Source organism: Sander lucioperca, chromosome 21 (genome assembly GCF_008315115.2).
Source record: "Sander lucioperca isolate FBNREF2018 chromosome 21, SLUC_FBN_1.2, whole genome shotgun sequence".
Classification (NCBI taxonomy): Eukaryota; Metazoa; Chordata; class Actinopteri; order Perciformes; family Percidae; genus Sander; species Sander lucioperca.
Window position 1 is genome coordinate 28397532 of NC_050193.1, and position 22104 is coordinate 28419635.

General features: G+C 42.9%; 2 protein-coding genes across 2 annotated transcripts; both read right to left on the reverse strand.

Moving 5' to 3' along the window:
- On the reverse strand, positions 1-10313 carry ddx47 (DEAD (Asp-Glu-Ala-Asp) box polypeptide 47). The gene is made up of 12 exons (XM_031320989.2): positions 10101-10313; positions 9799-9892; positions 7488-7676; positions 7305-7376; positions 6963-7081; positions 5460-5531; positions 5127-5243; positions 4848-4994; positions 2142-2279; positions 1973-2043; positions 1652-1781; positions 1-294 (listed from the first exon to the last, which is right to left on the reverse strand). Exons 1-12 carry the CDS (start codon positions 10296-10298, stop codon positions 103-105), a joined length of 1539 nt encoding a protein of 512 aa, XP_031176849.1. The 5' UTR covers positions 10299-10313; the 3' UTR covers positions 1-102.
- A 464-nt stretch (positions 10314-10777) lies between these two features.
- Positions 10778-22102, reverse strand: LOC116065445 (WW domain-binding protein 11). Its single transcript, XM_031320971.2, has 12 exons — positions 21895-22102; positions 20976-21062; positions 20263-20294; positions 20057-20150; positions 16803-16999; positions 16308-16441; positions 15426-15592; positions 15062-15298; positions 14527-14652; positions 14140-14421; positions 13807-13992; positions 10778-12003 (listed from the first exon to the last, which is right to left on the reverse strand). The coding sequence occupies exons 2-12, from the start codon at positions 21037-21039 to the stop codon at positions 11321-11323; spliced, it is 2202 nt and encodes a 733-aa protein (XP_031176831.1). The 5' UTR covers positions 21040-21062; positions 21895-22102; the 3' UTR covers positions 10778-11320.
- Positions 22103-22104: the final 2 nt, after the last annotated feature.

The window sequence follows — 22104 nt, forward strand, 5'->3', positions numbered from 1 at the left end:
TTTGGTTTTTACAATGGCATTTTATTACAAATGGAAAAATTTTATAGAGGGGCTAGAAACGCATGTGTTATGGTTATGTACAGTCGGTTAATGTAGGAGGCTTCAGCGTCCTCCCCTCCAGGCTGCTGCACCCCTCTTCTTCATCCCCCCTCTTCCTCCTCCCCCGCCGCCTCCGCCTCCTCCTCCTCCTCCTCCTCTCACTTTCTTCCTCACTCCGCTTGCTTGTTCCGTGTCATCCTCGTCTCCATTTCCTCCTCTGGGCCTTTTCTTTTTCTCACCTTGCTCCTTCATTTCCTGAGAAAATATAGACTTGTCTTAATCTTTTTGGGTAGACTTCTTCAATAAACAATCCAGATATGACATTCATCTTTCTTTAAAAGCAGTTGCTCCCAACCCTTTTCAGCCCAGACGTTACCCCACAGCAGTATCAGATGAAGTACTCCATCAACACTGCCAGTCATGTTCCAAATGTGTTGAAATTGAACTGAGTTTAACAGTGTTTCCTCTATGTTGATTTTATGGCCCGCCACGTTAAAATTTCTGCCGCCACGGTATCAGAAATAGGACAGACGCACAACAGGGTTTACGCTATGTACACCGCGCACCGCCGCTCCTTCAGCTGTTTATGAAAAGTCAGAAAGTCGTAATTACACGACTCTGCAGAGCCGTCTGCTCTACTGAACTCAAGCAAACTGTCATCCACTCTCTCTCCCCTTTAAGGCGCTGACACACCAACCCGATAATCGGCCGTCGGACAGTCTGGCGAGGTCGGTGACTCGAGTCTGGTCGGTGTGTTCCGTGTCGTCGTCCGTCCGAGGAGCCGTCGGCCTTCATTTTGGCCGACCCGACATGCTCAGTGGGAGACAGGGCAGTCGGGACTCACCCAGAAATGGCAAGCAGATGAGCCTCTCAAAATCTGACGAAAATGACTATTACTATACTATACTATACTTACTATAAAATTATATACTGTGACAAGACGATATGGTATACAGTAGCTAGCTTAGGCGCGAAATCTGCCAAGACGGACTGAGCATGTCTGCTAGCGAGTCTGGTCGGTGTGTTCCGTGTCGTCGTCCGTCCGAGGAGCCGTCGGCCTTCATTTTGGCCGACCCGGCCAAAATGGCCGACCCGGCCAATGCGCATAATTGACCCGGCCAATTATGCGCCGGTGGGAGTTAGCGCTAGACACAGACAGTAACATTAAAAACTTCACTAGGCCTACAAAATGGAGAACAGTGACGGAGCAAGTCAATGGAGCGAGAGTGAGGTGTTAGACCTAATTAATTCAATCACAACTAGAAGGATCAAGCTCTCTTTCTCTTCATTCTCCTCCTCCTCAGCACCTGCTCATTAATGTTACAGCTGCCATTACACAAACATTTTGAAATAAAAGCCAAAATGCTTACTTCCTCCATAACCTCCCTAACTTTAGTGCAACAGCGTGCTGCGTCTGATGTCATCGTTATTGTTCTTTTGCGCATGCGGGTCAGTTCGAAACCGCAAACGGTTCACACTGGAATCTGATAGAGGCCACATTTTAAAAAAGGTAATGTGAACAGCCAAACATTAGACTTTTAGACTTGCGGTGTGAACGTAGCCATAGACAAACAACACGGTTGTCCATGTGTGAGGTCATGTGATGACTTACCAGCCTGGCAAATCTCTGGGCCTCGCTCACCCTCTCCACCAACATCATCACTTCATCTTCCTGGGTTGGGTAGGCCGGAAGTTTCTTCCCAATCAGGCTTTCGATTCGCTGGAAGAGCTCCACATCATATCTAAGATAACAGACTACGTCAGTTTCATTTTTATATTTACCCTAACATTAGAAAAACGGCGAAAGAGGAGCTCACGTCTGTGTTACATATAAACGTATACATAGATAAGTGAATGAGCCAGAAAAGTTAAAAAAATAAAAAATCACATCAAAAAAAAGTGTGGCCACGGGTGAGAAACAGGCGGTTCTTACTGAGTGACAAAAGTGATGGATTTCCCAGAGCGCCCTGCTCTGGCTGTCCGTCCGACTCTGTGGATGTAGTCCTACGAGGGCAGACACATCCAAAGATCCATTAAAATCAAATCAAACACATGAAATCATCGAACGTGGCAGCGATTGCTGAACATCGGCATCGAGGTACCTTGGAGTGAGTGGGGATGTCGTAGTTGATGACGCAGTCGACGTGAGGGATGTCCAGTCCTCTGGACGCCACGTCGGTCGCCAGCAGCACCGACCGAGACTTGGACTTGAACTTGTTCAGCGATCCGAGACGCTTGTTCTGATTAACACATAGCGGTAGGTCCAGTGAGTGAAAAAGGAATGAAATACACAGTAAAACGCTGCAGAGAAGGGTTAGGCACTGATGGAAATGCTTCCTCAAAAGCTTAAAGTGCTCATATCATGCTTTTTCCCTTACCTTTATTGTGTTGAATACAGAGATGGGAAGTAACAAAGTACAAATACGTCGAAGTACAAATACTTTGTTACTGTACTCAAGTAGATTTTTCAGGTATTTTTACTTTACTATTTATTTTTGTGCCGACTTCTTCCTTTTACTCCTTACATTTTAACACGAATATCGGTACTTTCTACTCCTTACACTTTACAAAATTGGCTCGTTACTTTAGTTTCAAATAATTTCAGTGGAGTTACCGTTAGTATTTATTCGCGTCAACAATACTGAATTCAATCTAATTGGATGGGAATATACGTTGCACTTGACGCACCACTACAAGACGACTCGACAGATTCGGCGGCATTCATTCACGGCAAATCATTGACAGTAACGTTAGCACATAGTAGTATGGAAAATTGTGAGCCTGACATATTACATTTATTATTATTAGCACTCCATGTTCAAACATTTACTTGCTGTCAGTTCATTTCTTATACGCTGCTGCCATCTAGTGGTTGTTAGTTGTAACTCATACATGTGATGTTTTAGGCCTATTGGCATATAAAGAGCCTTTTTTCCATGTCCACTGACATTTCTCAGCTTGCACTCTTGTAACATTTGTGTGGTCCAGGTAGCTTTGCATTAAAAATGGTTGTCATTCGCAAGGCTACTTTTACTTTTATACTTTAAGTACATTTCCAAGCCTGTACTTTGTTACTTTTACTTGAGTAAAGAAGTTAAATCAGTACTTCTACTTTTACCAGAGTATTTTTTAATACAATAGATATCTGTACTTCTACTTGAGTACGGGAAGTGAGTACTTTTGCCATCTCTGGTTATACATCTTTTCACGTTATAGGTTTACAAAGTGAAAAAGCCCAAAGTCCCCCACAAAGGGACTTACCATCTCCAACAGAAAACACTGTTCACAAACTGCTCCAAACAGCTCTATTGTAGTCCAGCCTTTACTTCAGAGACAAACGTGGTCACTTTGGAACACACGTTATAATGCTCACCTAGCTGCTAGCATGGCACGCCCTCATACTCTGCTTCTGACTGGCTAGTAGTCCTTACCTAGGTACTGTCAGGGCACGCCCTCATACTCTGCTTCTGACTGGCTAGTAGTCCTTACCTAGGTACTGTCAGGGCACGCCCTCATACTCTGCTTCTGACTGGCTAGTAGTCCTTACCTAGGTACTGAGCATGTGTGACTCCCAACAAAGATAGAACAGAAGTGAGAGGTCTCACTCTGTAGCTAAAACAGAGAGCTCAACACACAGGGTGAAAAGAGGAGCTGCAGCAATGTGCAGTACAACAAATATATGGTGTTTTCTGAAAATTAAACCACGTTAACCTATTCTGGTACAACCTCCAAATACAATTATGAACCTGAAGATGAGCATAATATGAGCACTTTAATAAAAGTATGTGAGTCTATTTATTTACATTAAAAACAAGTTGCTGTATGGCACAAAACCAGAAGAGGGTGCTGTTCTTCCATAACTATTCAACAGTCACACAATGGCTGAAAAAGGATGAGTAAAGGCCGGGGATGGCGTTTATGCTCGTCAGTAAAGATCTCTTGTTGCAGATAATGTAAAGGTAGTCCAACAATTGGTTCAAATATGGCTTATCTGCTGTTAGTAAATGTTACACAAAGGACTTTTCATTGCAAAACCCCTGGAAAAATAGACACACTCTACCATTTTGGCAACATGAATTCACTTCGCTATGTCATCAGGCTGCACCAAAGCAAGCTGTTCCTAACGGCGGAGCAGCTAAAGTAGGGCTGCAACTGATGATTAATTTCATTATCAATTAACAAACCAATTATTTTCTCTATTAATCATCTACAGAATGTCAGCAAAGAGCAAAACATTCCATTACGTGAATTTGTCATTTTTGATTAAAAATGATTCATCAGCTAGGGCTGCAACTAACGGTTATTTTCATTGTCGATTAATCTGTCAATTATTTTCTCAATTAATCTATTAGTTGTTTAGTCTATAAAATGTCCAAAGCCCAAGATGATGTCCTCAAATGTCTTGTTTTGTCCACAACTCAAAGATATTCAGTTTATTGTCACAGAGGAGAGAAGAAACTAGAAGATATTCACATTTAACAAGCTGCAATCAGAGAATTTCTTTCATAATGAATGAATGAATGTATGAATGATTGTTTAGCAGAAGACAAGACTCCGCATTATCAACCATTTATAGTATGTGTGGACAAAGAGAGGCAGAGCATGTTACGTGTGCAACAAAAAAAATTACAGTTCAGTGTATAACATTATCATCAATGCTAATGCCTCAGCCCAAGAGCTCAGCGGCTGTTAACACATTTAACATCAAGTGGATTTGTGTGGGTGTGTCTGTCTGTCTGTCTGTCTGTCTATCTGTGGGTCTGTCTCTCTGTGAGTCTGTCTGTCTGTCTGTCTGTCTGTAGCTTTACCTGACTCATCTGGCCATGAAGAGGGATAGCAGTGATGCCAAGGTTCCTTAACAACAGCGCCACCCGTTGGGCATTGTTACACGTGCTGCAGAAAATAATAAATGAGTTGCCGGCCAGCTCGTTGAGGATGGACACCAGGTAACAGTCCTGCCACGGAAACACACACGGGCACAAAACGGTGTGAAAAACTCCAATAACATGCCATCACAAAGTGATTGTGGTTAGCAGAGAACATGCATCTGGTTTCAGACATTAAAACATGAAGAGAATGTGCCCTACCTTGTACTTGGATGGTATGAAGACGTAGTACTGCTGGAGTTTGTCAACTGTTGAGTATTTGGTGGACACCGCACACATGACAGGATCTTTCAGAGCGGCTCTCTGTAGTTTCTGGACCTGTAACCGAAACAAAAGTGAAAGTCAGTGAAAGAAAGAAGCGCGTCGACTCTACAAGTGGTGGAATGCTCTGGCATCCGCTTAGTCATTTTCCTGGTAAAGGTACGGCAGTAGCAACCAGTAACACCGAACAAAGTGAGACTATAAGACAGGTCACATACTGCGACAACTATGCCTGGTTAAAAGCCTTCTCAGTATTGATACGCGTTTCTCTACCTTTTTGGTCATGGTGGCAGAGAACAAGAAGGTGCGCCTCTCTCTGGGAATCACCTTCAAGATTTTATCCACCTGGCAAAAGAAAGAAAACTCATACTGTCAGACGTTTAATTATTTTTGTTGCAATTTTCCAAGTTAACGGTATAATAGGTAGTGAATATGTAGAGAGAGAGAGAGACACAGAGAGAGAGAGAGAGAGAGAGAGAGAGAGAGAGAGAGAGAGAGCGAGCGCAGCAGTGGTCGAGCAAGCTGGAGAAAAACGCAGTGAATCTCACACACACACACACACACACACGGGAAGGTCTCCATTGTCAGATTATGAGGGAATGCAGAACTTTGTCTGTCTGTGTGTGTGTCTGTGTCAGTTAAACTTTTGCGTCTGTATGAGACACGGAGGGCAAAGCGGCGATTGGCCGTGACCTGGATTTACCACTAAGCGCGTCTCTGCTGCGCCGCGGTTTTGTTCCGTCCTCCGACACGCGCCGTACCACAACAGCAGCGTCTCAGACGCGGAGCGTGTTGTCTTGCCGCGGGTGGCGGAATTGTACGGCCGCGATTGCTCGCGGGGGCCGCGGCGCCTCCGGAACGCAGCGCAGACACACGTGGTGGAAATTAGGGATGAGAATGCAGTCATTGGCTCGGGGTTACACACCCACGGAGGGCCCAAAGGCTCTTTGCTGATGCCCATAAACGTCCCGCACTTAAAAATAAGAAGAAAAGAGAATCCAGGCAGAGGGTCTCTGTAGATACAGACACCCCCCATACACTTAATGGGTCATAAGTGATTGAGAGGGATTGTATTAGTCTATACACTGTTTTTTTTTTACAAAAATCCTCCCTAGTATACTTAGTATTAGCCTGACGTCGTCATATTCAGATTCTAGTCAGAATCTGAGTCTGATACTGCTCCATTGGGCTGTGATTATGGGGCGTGTTTCAACCGAACCAGGAAAGAAAATGCCTCTGCGCTCTATTGGATAGACCTACAACCAATCAGAGCAACGGAGTATGTGACGTGACCAATCCCATAGGAAGGACGGCAAAGACATCTTTCTGATCAACAAATGCCTTGATCGCGGTTATCTGTTCCTCTTTTGAAATGAATGCGCTGTCGATATCTTCTATAACAGACGCGATGGCGGCCATCTTTCTTGTAAACGAATTCAACCCAAGCGCTCTTTGGTGACGTGGTTGATTAGGTTACTGTTGATCATCTGTCCATCATCGTATAAAGCCCGCCCTGACAATCTGATTGGTCCAAACAGCTCTGGTTGGAGCATAGTAGCTCCACAACGGATCAAGTCCAGACCGAACATCCCGACCTGAAATGTTGTGGGCGGGGCGAAGTTCGGCTGGCATCCAGGCTAACATATTATACCTTGAAATAAAGGAATATTTCCACTCAAGTTTCTTAATACTAAATACATTATAAGTACATTACAAAGAGAAGCAAAAGAGAAGCGTAAACTGACGTCAATAATTTAAGAGTTTCTAACTACCCACCTCCGTCTCAAAGTCCATGTTGAGGATTCTGTCGGCTTCGTCCATGACCAGGAACTTGAGAGCTCGTAGGGAGAAGCCCTTTGTGTTCTCCATGTGGTCTATCAACCGACCAGGTGTGGCTGGAAACACATTTCATTCACTTCATCACAGTAATTAAAAAAAAAACAAGAAACAAAGATCACACCGGTTCAGCACTAGCGAATTTACATACGCATGCAAAAGACCATGAATTGACTGCTAATGTGCCACAGTTTAAGATACCGGTGTAAAAATAAACAAATACTGATCATAGTTTGACTTATCAGTATCAGTATTATACTATAATATCAGTATTTGTCTTACCAATAACAATGTGTGGTTTTTTAGCCAACACCAAGGACTGGGACATCATATCGATTCCTCCAACTATGACAGCTGCAGAAGAGATGAGACAAGTTTTAGGAACAGAACCATACAAAAAAAAAAAAAAAAAAAAAAAAGTCATCTGCATCACTGCAAACCAGTAAACCTTTACTTGACACGTACCACACTTAATGCCAATGCTGGAGCCCAGGGCCTCAAACTGCTCAGAGATCTGAAAAGCCAACTCCCTGGTAGGGGTGAGGATGAGAGTGTGGAGCCTCTGGGGCGAGGCCAGCAGCGACTGCAGGATGGGCAGAGCAAAGGCACCCGTCTTTCCTGAACCCGTCTCTGCCAGGCCAATAACATCCCTCCCTGCAGATCAAGAAGAAGGTACAGACAGACATTACAGAAGTTATGTGTATTAAGTAGGGATTTGAATATCATGAATTAGAGATGCACTGATAGACCGGCCGGTGACCGGAATTGGCCGGTTTTCACGTGCTCGGCCATGACCGGCAACCGGCAGGTCAGTCTGACATATGGTGATTTCATGCCGGTCAACGCTACAATTAACTGACAACATAAGTTATACCAGTTACAGTTCTCAAGGACGCACACATGGACGCGACAGCACGGTCTCTTTTTCCTTTCTCTCAACTTCGCGGTGTGAAGCGCGTGTCGGCGCTATTCTCCCACATGTAGGAACCTGGCGAATTAACCTGCAACATGTCAGCTGTTTGGAAATTCTTCAGCGTGTGTGCAGAAGATAACAAGTTTGCAATATGCAACACCTGCAAGGAGAAAGTAGGGCGTGGAGGGACGACACCAAAAACCTAAATCACATTTTTTTTAGTTGGATATTGGATGTGAAATGAAGGAAATGGTTCTAACATTGCACTTTAGATGTGTGTGAATTTCCCACACCAGGAGTAATTTATATAGTTGTATTTTATAGTGATCCATTATCTGTTCAAAAAAATGTTCTATGTTCTGTGCAAAATGTTCTATTAAAGAAAAGATAGAAAATAAATATTTGTGTGTGCTGTAAAGTGGTTAGAAAAAATGAAATCAGAATCAGCTAAAATTGGTATCAGCTGGCCTAACTCAAAGAAAATCGGAAACGGCCTGGAAAGTTGTAATCGGTACATCTCTAACATGAATCATATTCTCCATATCTGTATATCTGTAGCAGTGTCTCTGTGTCCCAACCGGCAGCAGCAGATGGCCGCACACTAAGAGTCACGGTCTGTCAGAGGTTTCAGTTTTTCCTCGCCACTGTTGCACCAAAAGCTTGCTCTCTTATTAATAAAGATCTGAATGCTTCTTCCACCACAGTTGTTTAGAGTAAGCTGCACAAAAGACACAGTTAGGGCTGGGCGACATGGAGAAAATCAGATCTGGCGATATTCTTGTCCTAATACCTCGATGTCGATATTGTGGCGATATTACAGGGTTGACTATTGGTGCTCTAACAAAATATCTTCACAATGGGATTTAAGATAAATAATCTTCAGTTACGTAGATATAATGACTAAGTGGGTAAAGGTGGAAATAATAGAAGAGGTAGAACAGTCTGGTAACACAGAGAATGACATCACTTTACTGTAATGCAGCCTTTAAAACCAGGAAAAGACAACACTTAAGCCATGTACGATATTACAATACTACGTCTCACCCTCTGTGACCAGTACAGAGGGATAATAGTTTTTAACCTTCACTTTTTAGAGTGTCATATTTTGAGCACTCTTCATTCTTATTTCATTATGTAACTACACATATTTAAAAACTGAATGACCAATCATTACAAACAGATCACTATGTGTAATAGAAGGCATTAGAGCTGCAAAGATTAATCGATTATAATATCGATAATCAAACTATTTTGATAATCGATTCATCGGTTTATCGCCTTTTAATGGAAATCCTATAAAAATTCTCTGATTGCAGCTTCTTAAATGTGAATATTTTCTAGTTTCTTCACTCCTCTGTCTTTATTTGAATTTGTATTGACCAAACAACTAATCAATTAATTGAGAAAGTAATCGACCGATAAAGCGACAATGAAAATAATATCTTAGTTGCAGCCCTATAACAAATCACCTCCTCACATCTGGTGTAGGGCTGGGCGATAGGGAGAAAATCAGATATCACGAGATTATTGTCCTAATACCTCGATATCAATATTGCTGCGATATTCTAGGGTTGACAATTGGTGCTCTAACAAAATATCTGCACACTTAGATTTTAGATTAATAATCATCAGCAATGTGGACATAATGTCTAAGTGAGGAAACAACTAGAACAGTCTGGTAAGTTCAGAAAAGTACATCACTTTACTGTAATGCAGCCTTTAAAACCAGGAAAAGACCACACTTATGTCATATCACGATATTACAATATCCAAAATCTAAGACGATATCTAGTCTCATATCACGATATCGATATAATATCGATGCATTGCCCAGCTCTAGACACAGTGTCAGTGATCACTCACCTTGCAGGGCTACTGGAACAGCTTCTATCTGGATCTTTGTTGGACTCTTCCATCCCAGCTGATCACAAGCCTCACAGAGAACCTCAGTAACACCCTGTGAACGGCAAACACACCGGGTACACACGGTTTGTAAGTTGCTGATCATGTTTTGCTACCAAGTCACACCGTCGTCAGCGTATTTCATATTAAAAAATACAGATGAATTTAGCGTAGCGTTAGACTAGCTAGCTTAAACTGCTATGCCGCTGCTTGTTTATGTTGCTAAAATGCCGTCTATTCTTCGCTCTGTTAGACAAACCTACCAAATCCTTAAAGGTCTTTACTGCCTCCTCGTTTTCGCCGCTACTTAGGTGACTGTTATCACAGTCACTGCTCAAACCTTCGAGGGTTTCATCTGTGTTTGGCTTCACGCTTTCCACAACGTCGTCCGCCATGTTTTCGCCCCAACGTGTCTTCAGCTGAGCTCCGGAATGCGCAGATGCGGTAACGAGTTCCAGCATAAGCCGCAATGGTTGACGGGAATTGTTGTTTATGTACAGTTCAAATAGTTCGCCAACTAAAAGAAATGAATATGCCGTTGAATTAGTTAGCTAAAAGTAGTAGCTCAAATGCAAACTTGGCCAAAATAAAGTTAACCTCAACAACGGACAGTTTAAAGTGTATGAAAAATACGGTAATATTGTAAAAAAAAATGTATGAAACATATTGTGAATAGTGTTGAATAATATCCATTTAATGATAAATTCAAATGAATACATTTGAATTTGTTAATCAAGAGATGCTTGAGTTCATCTCTTAGTCACCTACTTAAAAAAATATGTTTGAGGAGAAAATCGAAATATAAATTGCAGACTGGTGGAATTTAGAAAATTATTTTTCCAGGCAAAAAGCATCCATACACAAATTGCTACAATATGGACCTAATTATTTTGGCCATGTGTTGCTTATCTTGTCTCCTGTATTACATCACACTGAAATATGAGGTAAAAAGTATTTATTTAGCTGCAGATCAAACAGTTTGAGACATGTATATTGTCAGTGGTTGACTTGCCACAACTTTATTTTGATGTCCAACATGTTTAGAGATGAGATGAGATGGAGATCACCGATAAAATAATCATACAAAATGCTTTTTTTGGTCATGGTAAATCACAAATAGTTGGCCGGAGGAAAAACGCAGTTAAAAAGGGAAAAAATAACATACTGGAGGACAAAAAAAACTTGGGTTGTCTCTGGCAAAAAACTTTTTATAGCGTTATTTTTTTAATAAGTTGCCTCCTCATAGCAACCAATCTTTACGTACATCAAATTCACATTCTCTTTGATACAACAAATAATAGTCCAGATCAAATGAAAATGACCCTGGTGAGACCAGTGCTGAGTGTGGCAGCCTTTCCGTACTGAAGAGAAACTGATCTAGTCGACTGTCTTGAACACAGCTACCTAGAACTCTGCACAGAAAACACAGAAAACAAATACACTCCTTTTGTTTAGAGCGCCCCACTGAATACCCTCTTGAGTCTCAGAGGAGCCCTTCCATCTCCCTCATAAAGGCTTCATACATCTGGTCCTTAGTCTTCATGTTGGGCTGAGACACAGCACCCATCTGTGTTTGGTGGACCAAACCCATCGGGGTAGCTGCTGACTGCTGTTTCTGCCCCTGTCCACCTCCCATGCCTTCATCTCCCCTCCTTCCTCCGACACCACCCCGTCCCTTCTCCATTGGCCCAGGTGCTGCTCCGGGCATTGCTCCTCCTTTGTCCCTTCGCACCCTCAGTGCTGTGGGCACAAAGCGGGTGACCTCCGTCTTTGGATTGATAATCTGAGGTTTGGCAGAGATGGTGGCCCCACCAGAGCCAGCGCCCGCTGCCAGGCCGCCTCCAGCTGCTGCGACAGAGGTGATGTTGGGTCGCTTTTCGATGGTGGCTGCGTGGTGGTGGCTGGGAGGGTTGCCACCCGAGGAGGCGCCAGCTGTCCCCGGGGGCGGAGGCATCTGCATGACACCCTGTCGCATGGACATGGGCATGGCGGGGGGCGGCATGTTGCTCTGTGGACCATCCTGGTTGGATCCTGAGCCTTTTTGTCGCTGGACAATGTTGGGAGGAGCACTGAGCACGTTGGAGTTGAGAGGTGGAGGAAAGAGGGAAAGTGGTGGGGCAAGTGGACGCGGGGGCCCTCCTGCTCTTGGGGGAGGAGGGGGGATACCTGTAAAGAGACACAAGATGTATTTTGATGAAAAATGTATGAGACATTCCTACTTCACCACTCCATACATTTGGTTTAAACAAAGTATGCTAACATATATTTAATGCGGTATAAAAGTCTATAGACCATTTTGGTGTTTATAAACAATGATGATGTTTTTATGTGCGGGGGGTGTGAGGTGCAGTAGGTAAAACTTACAAAACTAACTTTCTGTCATATCTGCTGAAACTGAACCTATGTTCCAGTAGAACAACATGAAGCAGGTCATTTAAAAAGAAATCCAGCTCCTCTGGCTCCACCTACAGCCTGTAGTGAGATTTTCAAAAATCCACCGCTCCCTGTTCAGATGCACCAATCAGGGCCGGGGGGGGGGGGAGTCTAACTGCGTGTCAATCACTGCTCATGCACACGCATTCATTCTCCCATTTGGGGGGAGGGGCTTAGGAGACCGTTTTGGGCTTTAGCAGAAAGGGGGGGAGGGACTGAGAAGTTGTTGATGTTCAAATTCTTTGGCTAAGTCCTGGATCTTCCCAATCCTACCTACAGCACCTTTAACTGGTGGCAGAAAAGTGACAGTTGTAGTGGGATCTATTGATTTCCCAATCCACTTTTAGACAGGGTTCATACGCATTTTAACCAATACTTTTCGGCAAATATCCATGACTATGTTTTCCTGAAAATGTCATTCGACATTATACAAAAGAATAAAAATATGTGTTAAAGTTTCCACTTAGAGGTTTAACAATAAAATGAATGACAATTTATGTGGTTCATAGTGGGAGTCGTAATATCGTGCCCCGAATAGAACGGTGAGGTTAAGACGACGTGAAATACATTTATTAATCACATATTACGCTGTGTTAAAAAAAAAAAATTCCATGACTTTTCCAAAACTTTCTGGGTCTTTTTATGTTTCCAAAACCTTTCCAGGCCTGGAATTTGCATTTTTCAAATTCCATAACTTTTCCAGGTTTTTTCAAAACGTATGAACCCTGTTTAGATGAAAACACGGCCACTTAAGCCTTGACAGGTAGCTACGTTTGTTTAAATAATTCACTGTTTATCACACTCAAATTTAGACTGAAGTAGTAGAGCTGAGAGATTTGTTGGCTGACTTTATTTAGCTAATTTAAACGTTAACGATCACAGCTGGCGCTGGTTGCTGGGCTGACTGTGGCCGGTTGAAAAAAATGTAAAAATATCGCCCAAACCTGTCCCTATCTAGCTAACCCCGCGGCCTCCCCGCCGCTGGCAGACTACTTCGCTGATAGGAGAGCGGAGGGAGCTACTCAGGGCTGGCTAGTTAGCTAGCTTATCCGTCTCTGGAGCTAGCACTGCCGCTGTTCACCAGTCTGCTGTTTGGCTAATTTTCTGTAACCAACCTAGCATTAAAACATGGTGGAAAAAACAAGCTAGCTAAGAAACTAGCCAGCTATCTCCATGAAAGTATAAGAAAGTCGTCCATGAAAAACCATGGATGTATTGTGATAAACAGTATATTCCCCATTGTTTCGGCTGTTTTTCTGCCACCACAATGCGTGCGCGATAGCTGTGACGTCCACTCTAAATTGGTTTATTTTAACTCCCTAAGTTTGAGTTTCACTGCAGCTGAGCATCAATTTCATTTAAAATAATTATACATACATGCTACAAGCCATTAGCAGAGTGTGACTTTGTAAGCAAATTAACCTATAGACCGACACCGCATAGCCGGTGAAAAAATATTTTCGGCGGTTAATCGTTGACATCCCTATGTTTGACAAAGAACATGTCACACACAGGTCACATGTCACACACACACACCTGGTGGTGCCGGGGGTGGAAGTCTGGGAGGGGGTCCTCGTGGTGGGGGGCCTGGCGGGAGGCCAGGAGGGGGGCCTGGTGGGGGGCCTGGGGGCCGACCTGGCGGAGGTCCAGGAGGCAGAAGGCGAGGCATTGGACCCCTCATGCCTCCCGGCATACCAGGAGGCCTCAGGAACGGAGGAGCACCTACAGAAGACAGAATATATCCTCTAAATGATGCACAGTGTACGTATGGATAATGAGTGCAACCAGCCCATCTTTAAAACAACAAGGTCCAGGGATTTGTTCAGAGCTGGAGCAAAGTATTCCAGCTAATAAATGTTGTAAACTAACCTGGTGGTGGGCCAGGAGGTGGGCCAGAGGGCGGGCCAGGAGGTCTCATGGGAGGAGCAGGGGGAGGACCCAGTGGTGGGGGGCCAGTCATCGGTGGACCTTGCAAGTGTGGAGGCCCTTGCTGTCCCCCTGGCCCAGCAGGAGGGGGTAGACGCTGATTAGCCATCAGGTGGGGCTGGTTTTCCCCTGGTGGTCCCCTGTCCTCGATGTCTGAGTTGTCTGATTCATCGGTGTATTCCTCCTCTACTTCTTCTTCCTCCTCGTCTTCAGGAATGGACTGACCTAAAGACAACAACAAAAAAAGCACCGTACCATGTCATCAGAAATAGAAATTAGGATGCACTAGCTTAGCAGGTATGAAGCAAAGACGGTGGTATACTACAGTACCTGCCATCCTTAACATCATGGCCTGCAGAGGGGTAATGGCCTTGGTCTTCTTCACCACCCTCTTTTTCTTCCTCTTTCCATCACGGGGTGCCTCTGGAGGCATGTCCGCGAAACGTACACTGCGACCTGAAGTAGTGGGACATCAAAACATTCATCAAAAGAATATATTAGTGGTAGAACACAAATTCTAAACGGTATAATTTTTCATGGATAATTGTTGTGCATTGCACACACATCCCAAAAAAATAATAAAAAAAAAATCACTGTTTCCTCCCAGAAAATGTATCCTGTATCATCTCTCATCAAATAACAGAACCATTCTCTGTGATATCCCAGATTACAACTGATTGTTTAGGAAATGCACCTAAAACTGTTGTGATAATAGTGCAATTTCACTTAATTTTACCTAAACCTATAACATAATAAATACAATACAGGAGAACAGAAACCACTAGTACATAAATACAATTAAATTAACCATTTTAATCAGAAAATGTATAGCAAAAATATGTTGATCACTTCTGAAAACACTCACCAGCATTTCTTTCATTTCGGTCTCTCTCCTCCTCCCTTTCCCTCTCATCATCCTGCCTGTCCACACTCATTCTCTGGTCACCGTTTCCCCCTTCATCTCTTTCTTCTTCGCTGTCCTCCTCAGAGTCGCTTTCGTCGTCGTCCAGATCATCCCGATCTCTGTCACTCTCACTGCCGCTATCCCGATCTCTTCCCAACTTCATTGCAGAGTCCTTGTCTAAACCAGGAATGGAAGGCTCTGTTCAGGTTGGAAAAAAAAGAGTAAGCGCAACCACTTGCAACACAATTATGAAAGAAAAGTAGTTGTTATTATTAAAAGGAAATTAAGCATTTAAGAATGTAGTTATTAAGGGTTTGTGCGTTACCTGTATCCATGCCGTGAGCTCGTCGAGCAGGAATGCCGTACAGTGCCAGGACCTGTGGAGGGGGGGGCCCAGGTGGGGGGCCAGGGGGCTTCTTCCCTGGAGGTAAACGTGGCACAGCTGGCACTGTCGGCAAAACAGGTCCAGAAGATGCCGAAAGAGGTCCTTTACTGAGAGATACATAAAAAAAGAAGGATTACCTCAGTGGCACAGTTATACTCAGTCATATCATGTACTTAGTTTATCCACAAATCTCTAAAGCCTACTACACACAGAGCTGATAATCGGCCGTCAGATAGTCTGGCGAGGTCGGTGACTCGAGTCTGTTCGGTGTGTTCCGTGCCGTCGTCAGTCGGAGGGGCCGTCGTCCTTCATTTTGGCCGATTTGACATGTATAATCAGCGGGGTGGGCACTGCCGGCAGTCGGACTCAAATGACCCATCTGATTGGTGGAGAGCTAACCCGGGAGCGGGATGAGCGTGACTAGAGTCTCTCAAAATCTGACGAAAATCTTTTAAACTGACCTTTGTTGATCTGAAACGAAGACAGATTCAGCAACTGCACGGCCTATTTCTCTCTTAAAATGTTTTCAGTAACACGTTTCGGTGAACTATTTTAAGACAATATGAGATCGGATTCTGAACAAGTATTTCCGGAGAAACAAGACCCACGTGACGCATTCGTCCAATCAGCTGCCGGTTTTCATTTTTGGGCGACAATACAGATTAGCGCCGCCTGCTGTTATGGAGACGTATTACGTCTCGTCTCTTCGGTGTGTTCCGAGGCACTTTTTTTGACCAACTCGGGGAGACTGATCAGTCCCACTGCCTTTTCTGCCGAGGGTCGGCCGTCTGGTCTATGTAACAGACACAGGTTCATGCCTACCCAAAAGAGGTGTTCTTCTTCAGTATGGAGGGAGGCTGAGCTCCCGGGAGTGGGATGTCCTGGATGTGGATGTTGGAGGGGGCGTGAGGCATATCTGGTAAAGGGATACTGTCGACCTCCACAGACTCTGCATTCTGAAAAAGAGGACATAAAAACACGATAGTAAATAGAGTCACCACAAAGCATAAGCAATGTAAATAAACTAATATTGAGAGTTGAAGCTCAGCAAACAAACGAAAAGACACAAAACAAGTGAGTGTTTCCCAATAAATAATTCCCTGGATTTCATGCCAATGATTCAACCTCAATTGGTCGAGAGTGATCAAAATCTAAATCAACCAAAATCATTTCCATATTGCTGCATTGAGTCCAACCAGAGGTGAACACACTTTTATCAAAGTGTGCATACATACGTTTATACAAATCTCTGACTTGTAATACAGCAAATAAAAAAAACATACATATGAATCCAAACAAAGACACACATAAACACACCTTGACTGAGTCAAAATATAGAGCCAGCTGCCCTCGTTTGGTCTCATAGTCCAATTCCAGCTTGCGTAGCTCCTTGTACGTGTCGGGATTCTCTCTCTCATACAGACGGACAATGCGCTCAAATGTCTCACGTAGCTTCTTCCTCTTGTCCCGCAACACTTTCTCATTCAGCAAGGGCTGCTGAACTGGGTTAAACTCTGTTGAAGATGTTACAGAAACGATTATTTATTTATGTTAAGCAAAAGCTATAAAAAAAAATAAAATAAAATAATGAGTGTTGAAATTAGAGCCGCACGAAATAAGGTTGATAATGTGTATTCAAAAATGATATAATGTGCAGCCCCAGTTTGAATAGTTCAGAATAGGCCTGCACGATTAATCGTTATAAAATCGTGATCTGGATTCACCCCTGTTCGCGATTTAATTTTTAAATGACTTCGATTTTATTTTTGAGGCATTTTTGGCCTTTATTTTGATAGAACAGCTGAAGACATGAAAGGCAAGCAGTTAAAGAGTGTGCTAAGATATCATTCTGTTTTTGATACCAGGGTTTCCCGCAGCACTTTGCAGTTAAGGTGGCCGCCTTAACAACACACGCATACCGCCTTAACTAAGTCTTCAAAAAAAGAAAATCCGCCGTGTTACTCTGTCCTCTTTGAGTGGCTGTAATGTACTGTCGCATCAACACAGTCTGTAGGAAACAAGGTAATGGCGAGTTGTAAAGATATCACCAATCACAATGGAAAGAGCATTTGCTGGCGATGAGTGTAACTGTCATTTATTCACATTTAAAGGGATAAATCGCCATTTCACCGTCGCGTGCGCGTCGTAGTTTGTCAACAAATGTGCGGCCAGCTGGGGCTAGGGGTGCACAATATATCGACTCAATATCGAAAAGTCTCGCGATAATTCCGCGATATTTTGTTTGCGTTGCATCCCGCCCGACATGTACCCAAAGAGTATAGAAGCAACAAGAGGAGAAACTCAACACAACGTTGGGTTACATTCAGTCCAAGTACAGATTTTCCACCGTGGTCAGAAAGAACAGAGGAGACACTTAAGTTTCTCTCACTAACACTCTAGGGTCACTATTCGCTCAGAAGAAAATCGCCGTCACTCTCTCACCTTTTCTTCGCTCTACCACACACACACACCCACATGCTCGACGCACACACCAGAGCACGTATAAACATCAACTGCGTGGAGCCTCCGCAGAACCATAAAACGAAGCGAAAGAAAAGAAAGGAGCTAAAGAGAGAGCGAAGAGTGGAGCAAAAAGAACACAAAAGTAAGAAAATGAGTGTTGCTCTGGGAGACGACGAAATAACAGATTGAAAGGAAAGTTTAGAGGCCAAAAGTAACCCTACAGTCACATTAGCTGCAAAAGAGAGCGACATGCACTCGCTTGTGGGCGCTCCTGGGCGTGCCTAGCCTACCCCTGGTTGCTTAGTAACAGTAAACAGAAATTCTCCAGTGCTACCTTAAACCACGTCTTAAAAGTTACTTCAGAGGTATTGTTAAGTCACAAGAACGATGTTTTTGGATTTAAAAGTATTTATTTCTCGATAAAAGTATATGAATGAATGAATATCACAAATATATGAGATTAAATGCCAAACATATCAGATATATACATAAATACGATGTCCTGAAGCGTTGTCCGCCATCTTGAATTATTTTCTTCGACTTGAGCCACTGACATACGTCACGCTGCCTTCACTCTGATTGGCAGTCGCTCGTGGCCAAACGGCCACTCCCATTGAAAATGAATGGTAGCTGTCTCTTGTAGCTAATGTGACTGTAGGGTAATGCCTCCTCCTCGGTAGCTTGGAAATACTTTGGTTTTAAGCCAACAGATGTGCATTGCATTGTTTTTTATACTGTAGTCGTGTATATACAACCAGTACAACATGTCCTGTTCTATAGACATGCTCTGTATTTATTTATTTTATACTGTCCAAGCAGTAAAACATGTCCTGTTCTGTAGACACATGTTGGACCAGTCCAATATGACTGTCAGTTGAAATAAACCTTGTGTTATAAATCTATTTTGATGCGTTTTCCCATAACTTTGGTAATTTTTAAATTAATATCGATATCGCAATATTCATTATCGATATCGCAATATCACATTTTTTCAATATCGTGCACCCCTAGCCGGGGCATGCCCGGGCAGAGACGGGGTGAGTGGACTTACCGGAGCGTTGGCATATGGCAGGCAGAGAACATTTATACATGTTTCTCTGTCCTGTTCTTCACATCAGTGAGGCTTTCTTCTCTTGTTTCAACGAAGTGAATACATGACGAAGTGACTGGAACTATCATCACCTCTCGCGCCTGGATTCTCAACGTCCCGGCTGTTGCCCGGTCTTTGAGACACAGCCGCTGTCGGTTTGTTTTAATCACTACACGCGGTTCACAATACACGGTTAGTTAGCGTAGTTACACACAGTGAAATGACGTGTCCTGTTTTTATTTCACGCATACTATCTGCTGGAGTGAGTGAAGCTGTGGGCTGAGCTCTGTTATCTCACAGCTGTTGGCGAGTAAAACTGTTAAAAAGCTGGTTATTTGTTAGTTATATATTATTATTTAAATTTAATATTAAGTGTAGTACCGTATACCCCCCCCCGTCGGATGGCAACCCTACCACCTTAACTAACAAATTTTCTGTGGGAAACCCTGGATACTGTACTTAAATTGGCAATTAACAAACTCCATTTCTGTAGAGACTGAAGCTGTAGCTGCAGCATGTTGATTAACATGTTTTAATTATGTAAAGACATGTTCATGGAGTTCAGATAGAGCCTGTATCAGGGCCATATTTAGTTCACTGTGCTATATGTCACTATTTTTGGTAGCCTACTGTACTTAAATGGCCAGTGTGTCCTTTATCTTCTTTATTCATTGAAGCCTCTATGTTTACAGGCTTGTGGTGATGCGCAATGTGCTATAGGTGCCAAAAAATCTATGTTTGGTACTGCCAATTTGTTTTGTTTTGTCATGGTTCATGTGTGCAATAAGCATTACACTTCGTGAGAAGAAAATCGTGGCAGAGAATCGTGATATCAATTCTAAGCTAAAAAAATCGTGATTCATATTTTTCCCCGAATCGTGCAGGCCTAGTTCAAAAGTCTTGAAAAAATAGTAACTTTAATTTCACAGTAAAATAACTATGGATAGCTAACATGTGTACGGTAATTTTTAAATGCACAAAAGCCATTTCAACAGCAACATACAAATTCAGCTCTCACCCATCTCATCCAGCTTCTCCATGTCCTTGATGATCTGCCTGGGATCCTTCATCTTGAGCACCGCTGCTCTCACCATCATTCTCTGCTTCTTGTTCTATCAGGAGTGTTAACAAACCAAGCAACATGTTATCAACACAATAACATTACTGGTGTATTTAAGATGAAAGAGTACATTAAAAGGGATTGTGTTCCAAGACCACGAGTACCTTTTTCAACTCTCTTTTCCTGGCCTCCTTTCCTGTGAGGGAGGTAGAGAACGAGTATACACTAGTTATCATTCTGACATCTGACGGCAAAAGACTCAGAAGACAGTAGACTATTCTTCAGGTGCTATCCAGCAGGCAGGGGTCATGCCAAAAAGTGTTCAGCCGCCAAAAAATGATTGCTGCCCGTGGAAGCGTGCGCAGCCTGTTAAAGCTGTATCGCCCAGTGTATAAATGTCCACAGCAGCTCACTTGGAAAACTGTGTTACTGGATGTATTGGCCCTTTAGAAAGGTGTTTTGACAGGTAAAAAGTTGTGGGTGGGCTAAGTTATGTCAGATATAATAAAGATGAATTATACCAAGTCATTTTGAGGCATAAACAACCTTCCAAAACACAAGGTAGGATCTGTAATCACTTTAAGGCAAATGCAAAAGTGCATTTTATAGATTGTATTACCCATTTAAAGAGCCATTTCAAGTACTGTGTGGGCTATAATCTGTCAGATATAAGCCTCATGAATGAAATCAAGTCATTTAAGGCATAAACAATGCAATGACAAAGTAGAAGCTGCAATCAATTTTGGGCAAGTGGAAAAAGGATTGGATTGGTTATAATCTAGGGCACAGGGCGCTCCCTCCCGCATTTTGACAATCACTTTTTGGCACAACACCTGTCCCAGAGGAACCAGCTCTTGATAAATCGGTCGGTACTTACTGGCCTGGTCAGTGGGGTTCATAAACTTCCCACTCTTGGTGGAGGAGGTTGAACGTCGCCCCATTGTGCCGGTGCGTCTCCTTCACCCTGCCAAGTATAACAATCCCAACAAAGATGACAGGTGAAATGAAAGCAACCATCTGGGTCTGCTGAAAGGCTTTTCTCCAGATTACATGTAAAATCACACTCTCCTCCCCTCAAACCCCTCAACAGTAACAAAAAATGAAAAACTGAGATGGGAACTGCCCTGCAACGTGACTTTGATTAATAATCTGGGTATGCCAGGCCTGATTTAAAGTAATAATACATTTGGTTTAAGTATTGAGGGCAAAAAAAATCTGATATTGAATTTGATATTGATTGCATGTTTTTGTTTGATAATTTGACATTTAACCAATATTTAATACACAAATGTTAATTCCTTAAAGATACCCCATGTTCCTCAACGTTCCTAAAATAATTACCTCTTTTAGATTCTTTAAAATCGATTCGATCAGAAAATACTTTTCGTCATTATGAGTTTGTCAGGCTTTTTATTTAACCTAACCCCCAGACAGAAATCATTATTTCATTCTTATTTTAGTTATTTATTCTTTTTTGTTATTGTACTGTAATACTGACTATTCTGCTCAGTTTTCAAACTGTATCTCTGTGAGAAATGTTTTATGCTTATGAGATTTGTATTCTGAAAAAATGAATTAAAAACACTGCAACGTATTCAAACGCAACGTTTTAAGTGGATATAGCCATCATTATAAAGCCAGTAAAATTCCATGTGATATATATCAAAATCTTAGCGGATTATGCAGCATTTGGCTGGCAACGTTCAGCTACGTTAGCTAGCTAACGGTTAGCTTGGACTTGTAGCTAGGGCCGCGTTAGCATCGAGAGCAGCAAAGGAGGCAAAACTTGACTTTACCTTTTATCCAAGTAAAACCCGCAGAGCGTAACGCTCTACAAACGCACCTCTGCGTAACAAAAAAGAAATAAAGTAAGACGTATTGTGAACGCTCTGGGAGAGAAATAAAAAGGCTTCAGGACTGAATACAAGAAAGGGCTTCGTTAGCCGGTCGCCATGTTTACTGCCGCGAGCACGAGCGGACGCGAGAACGAGGCTAATTTGACGTCA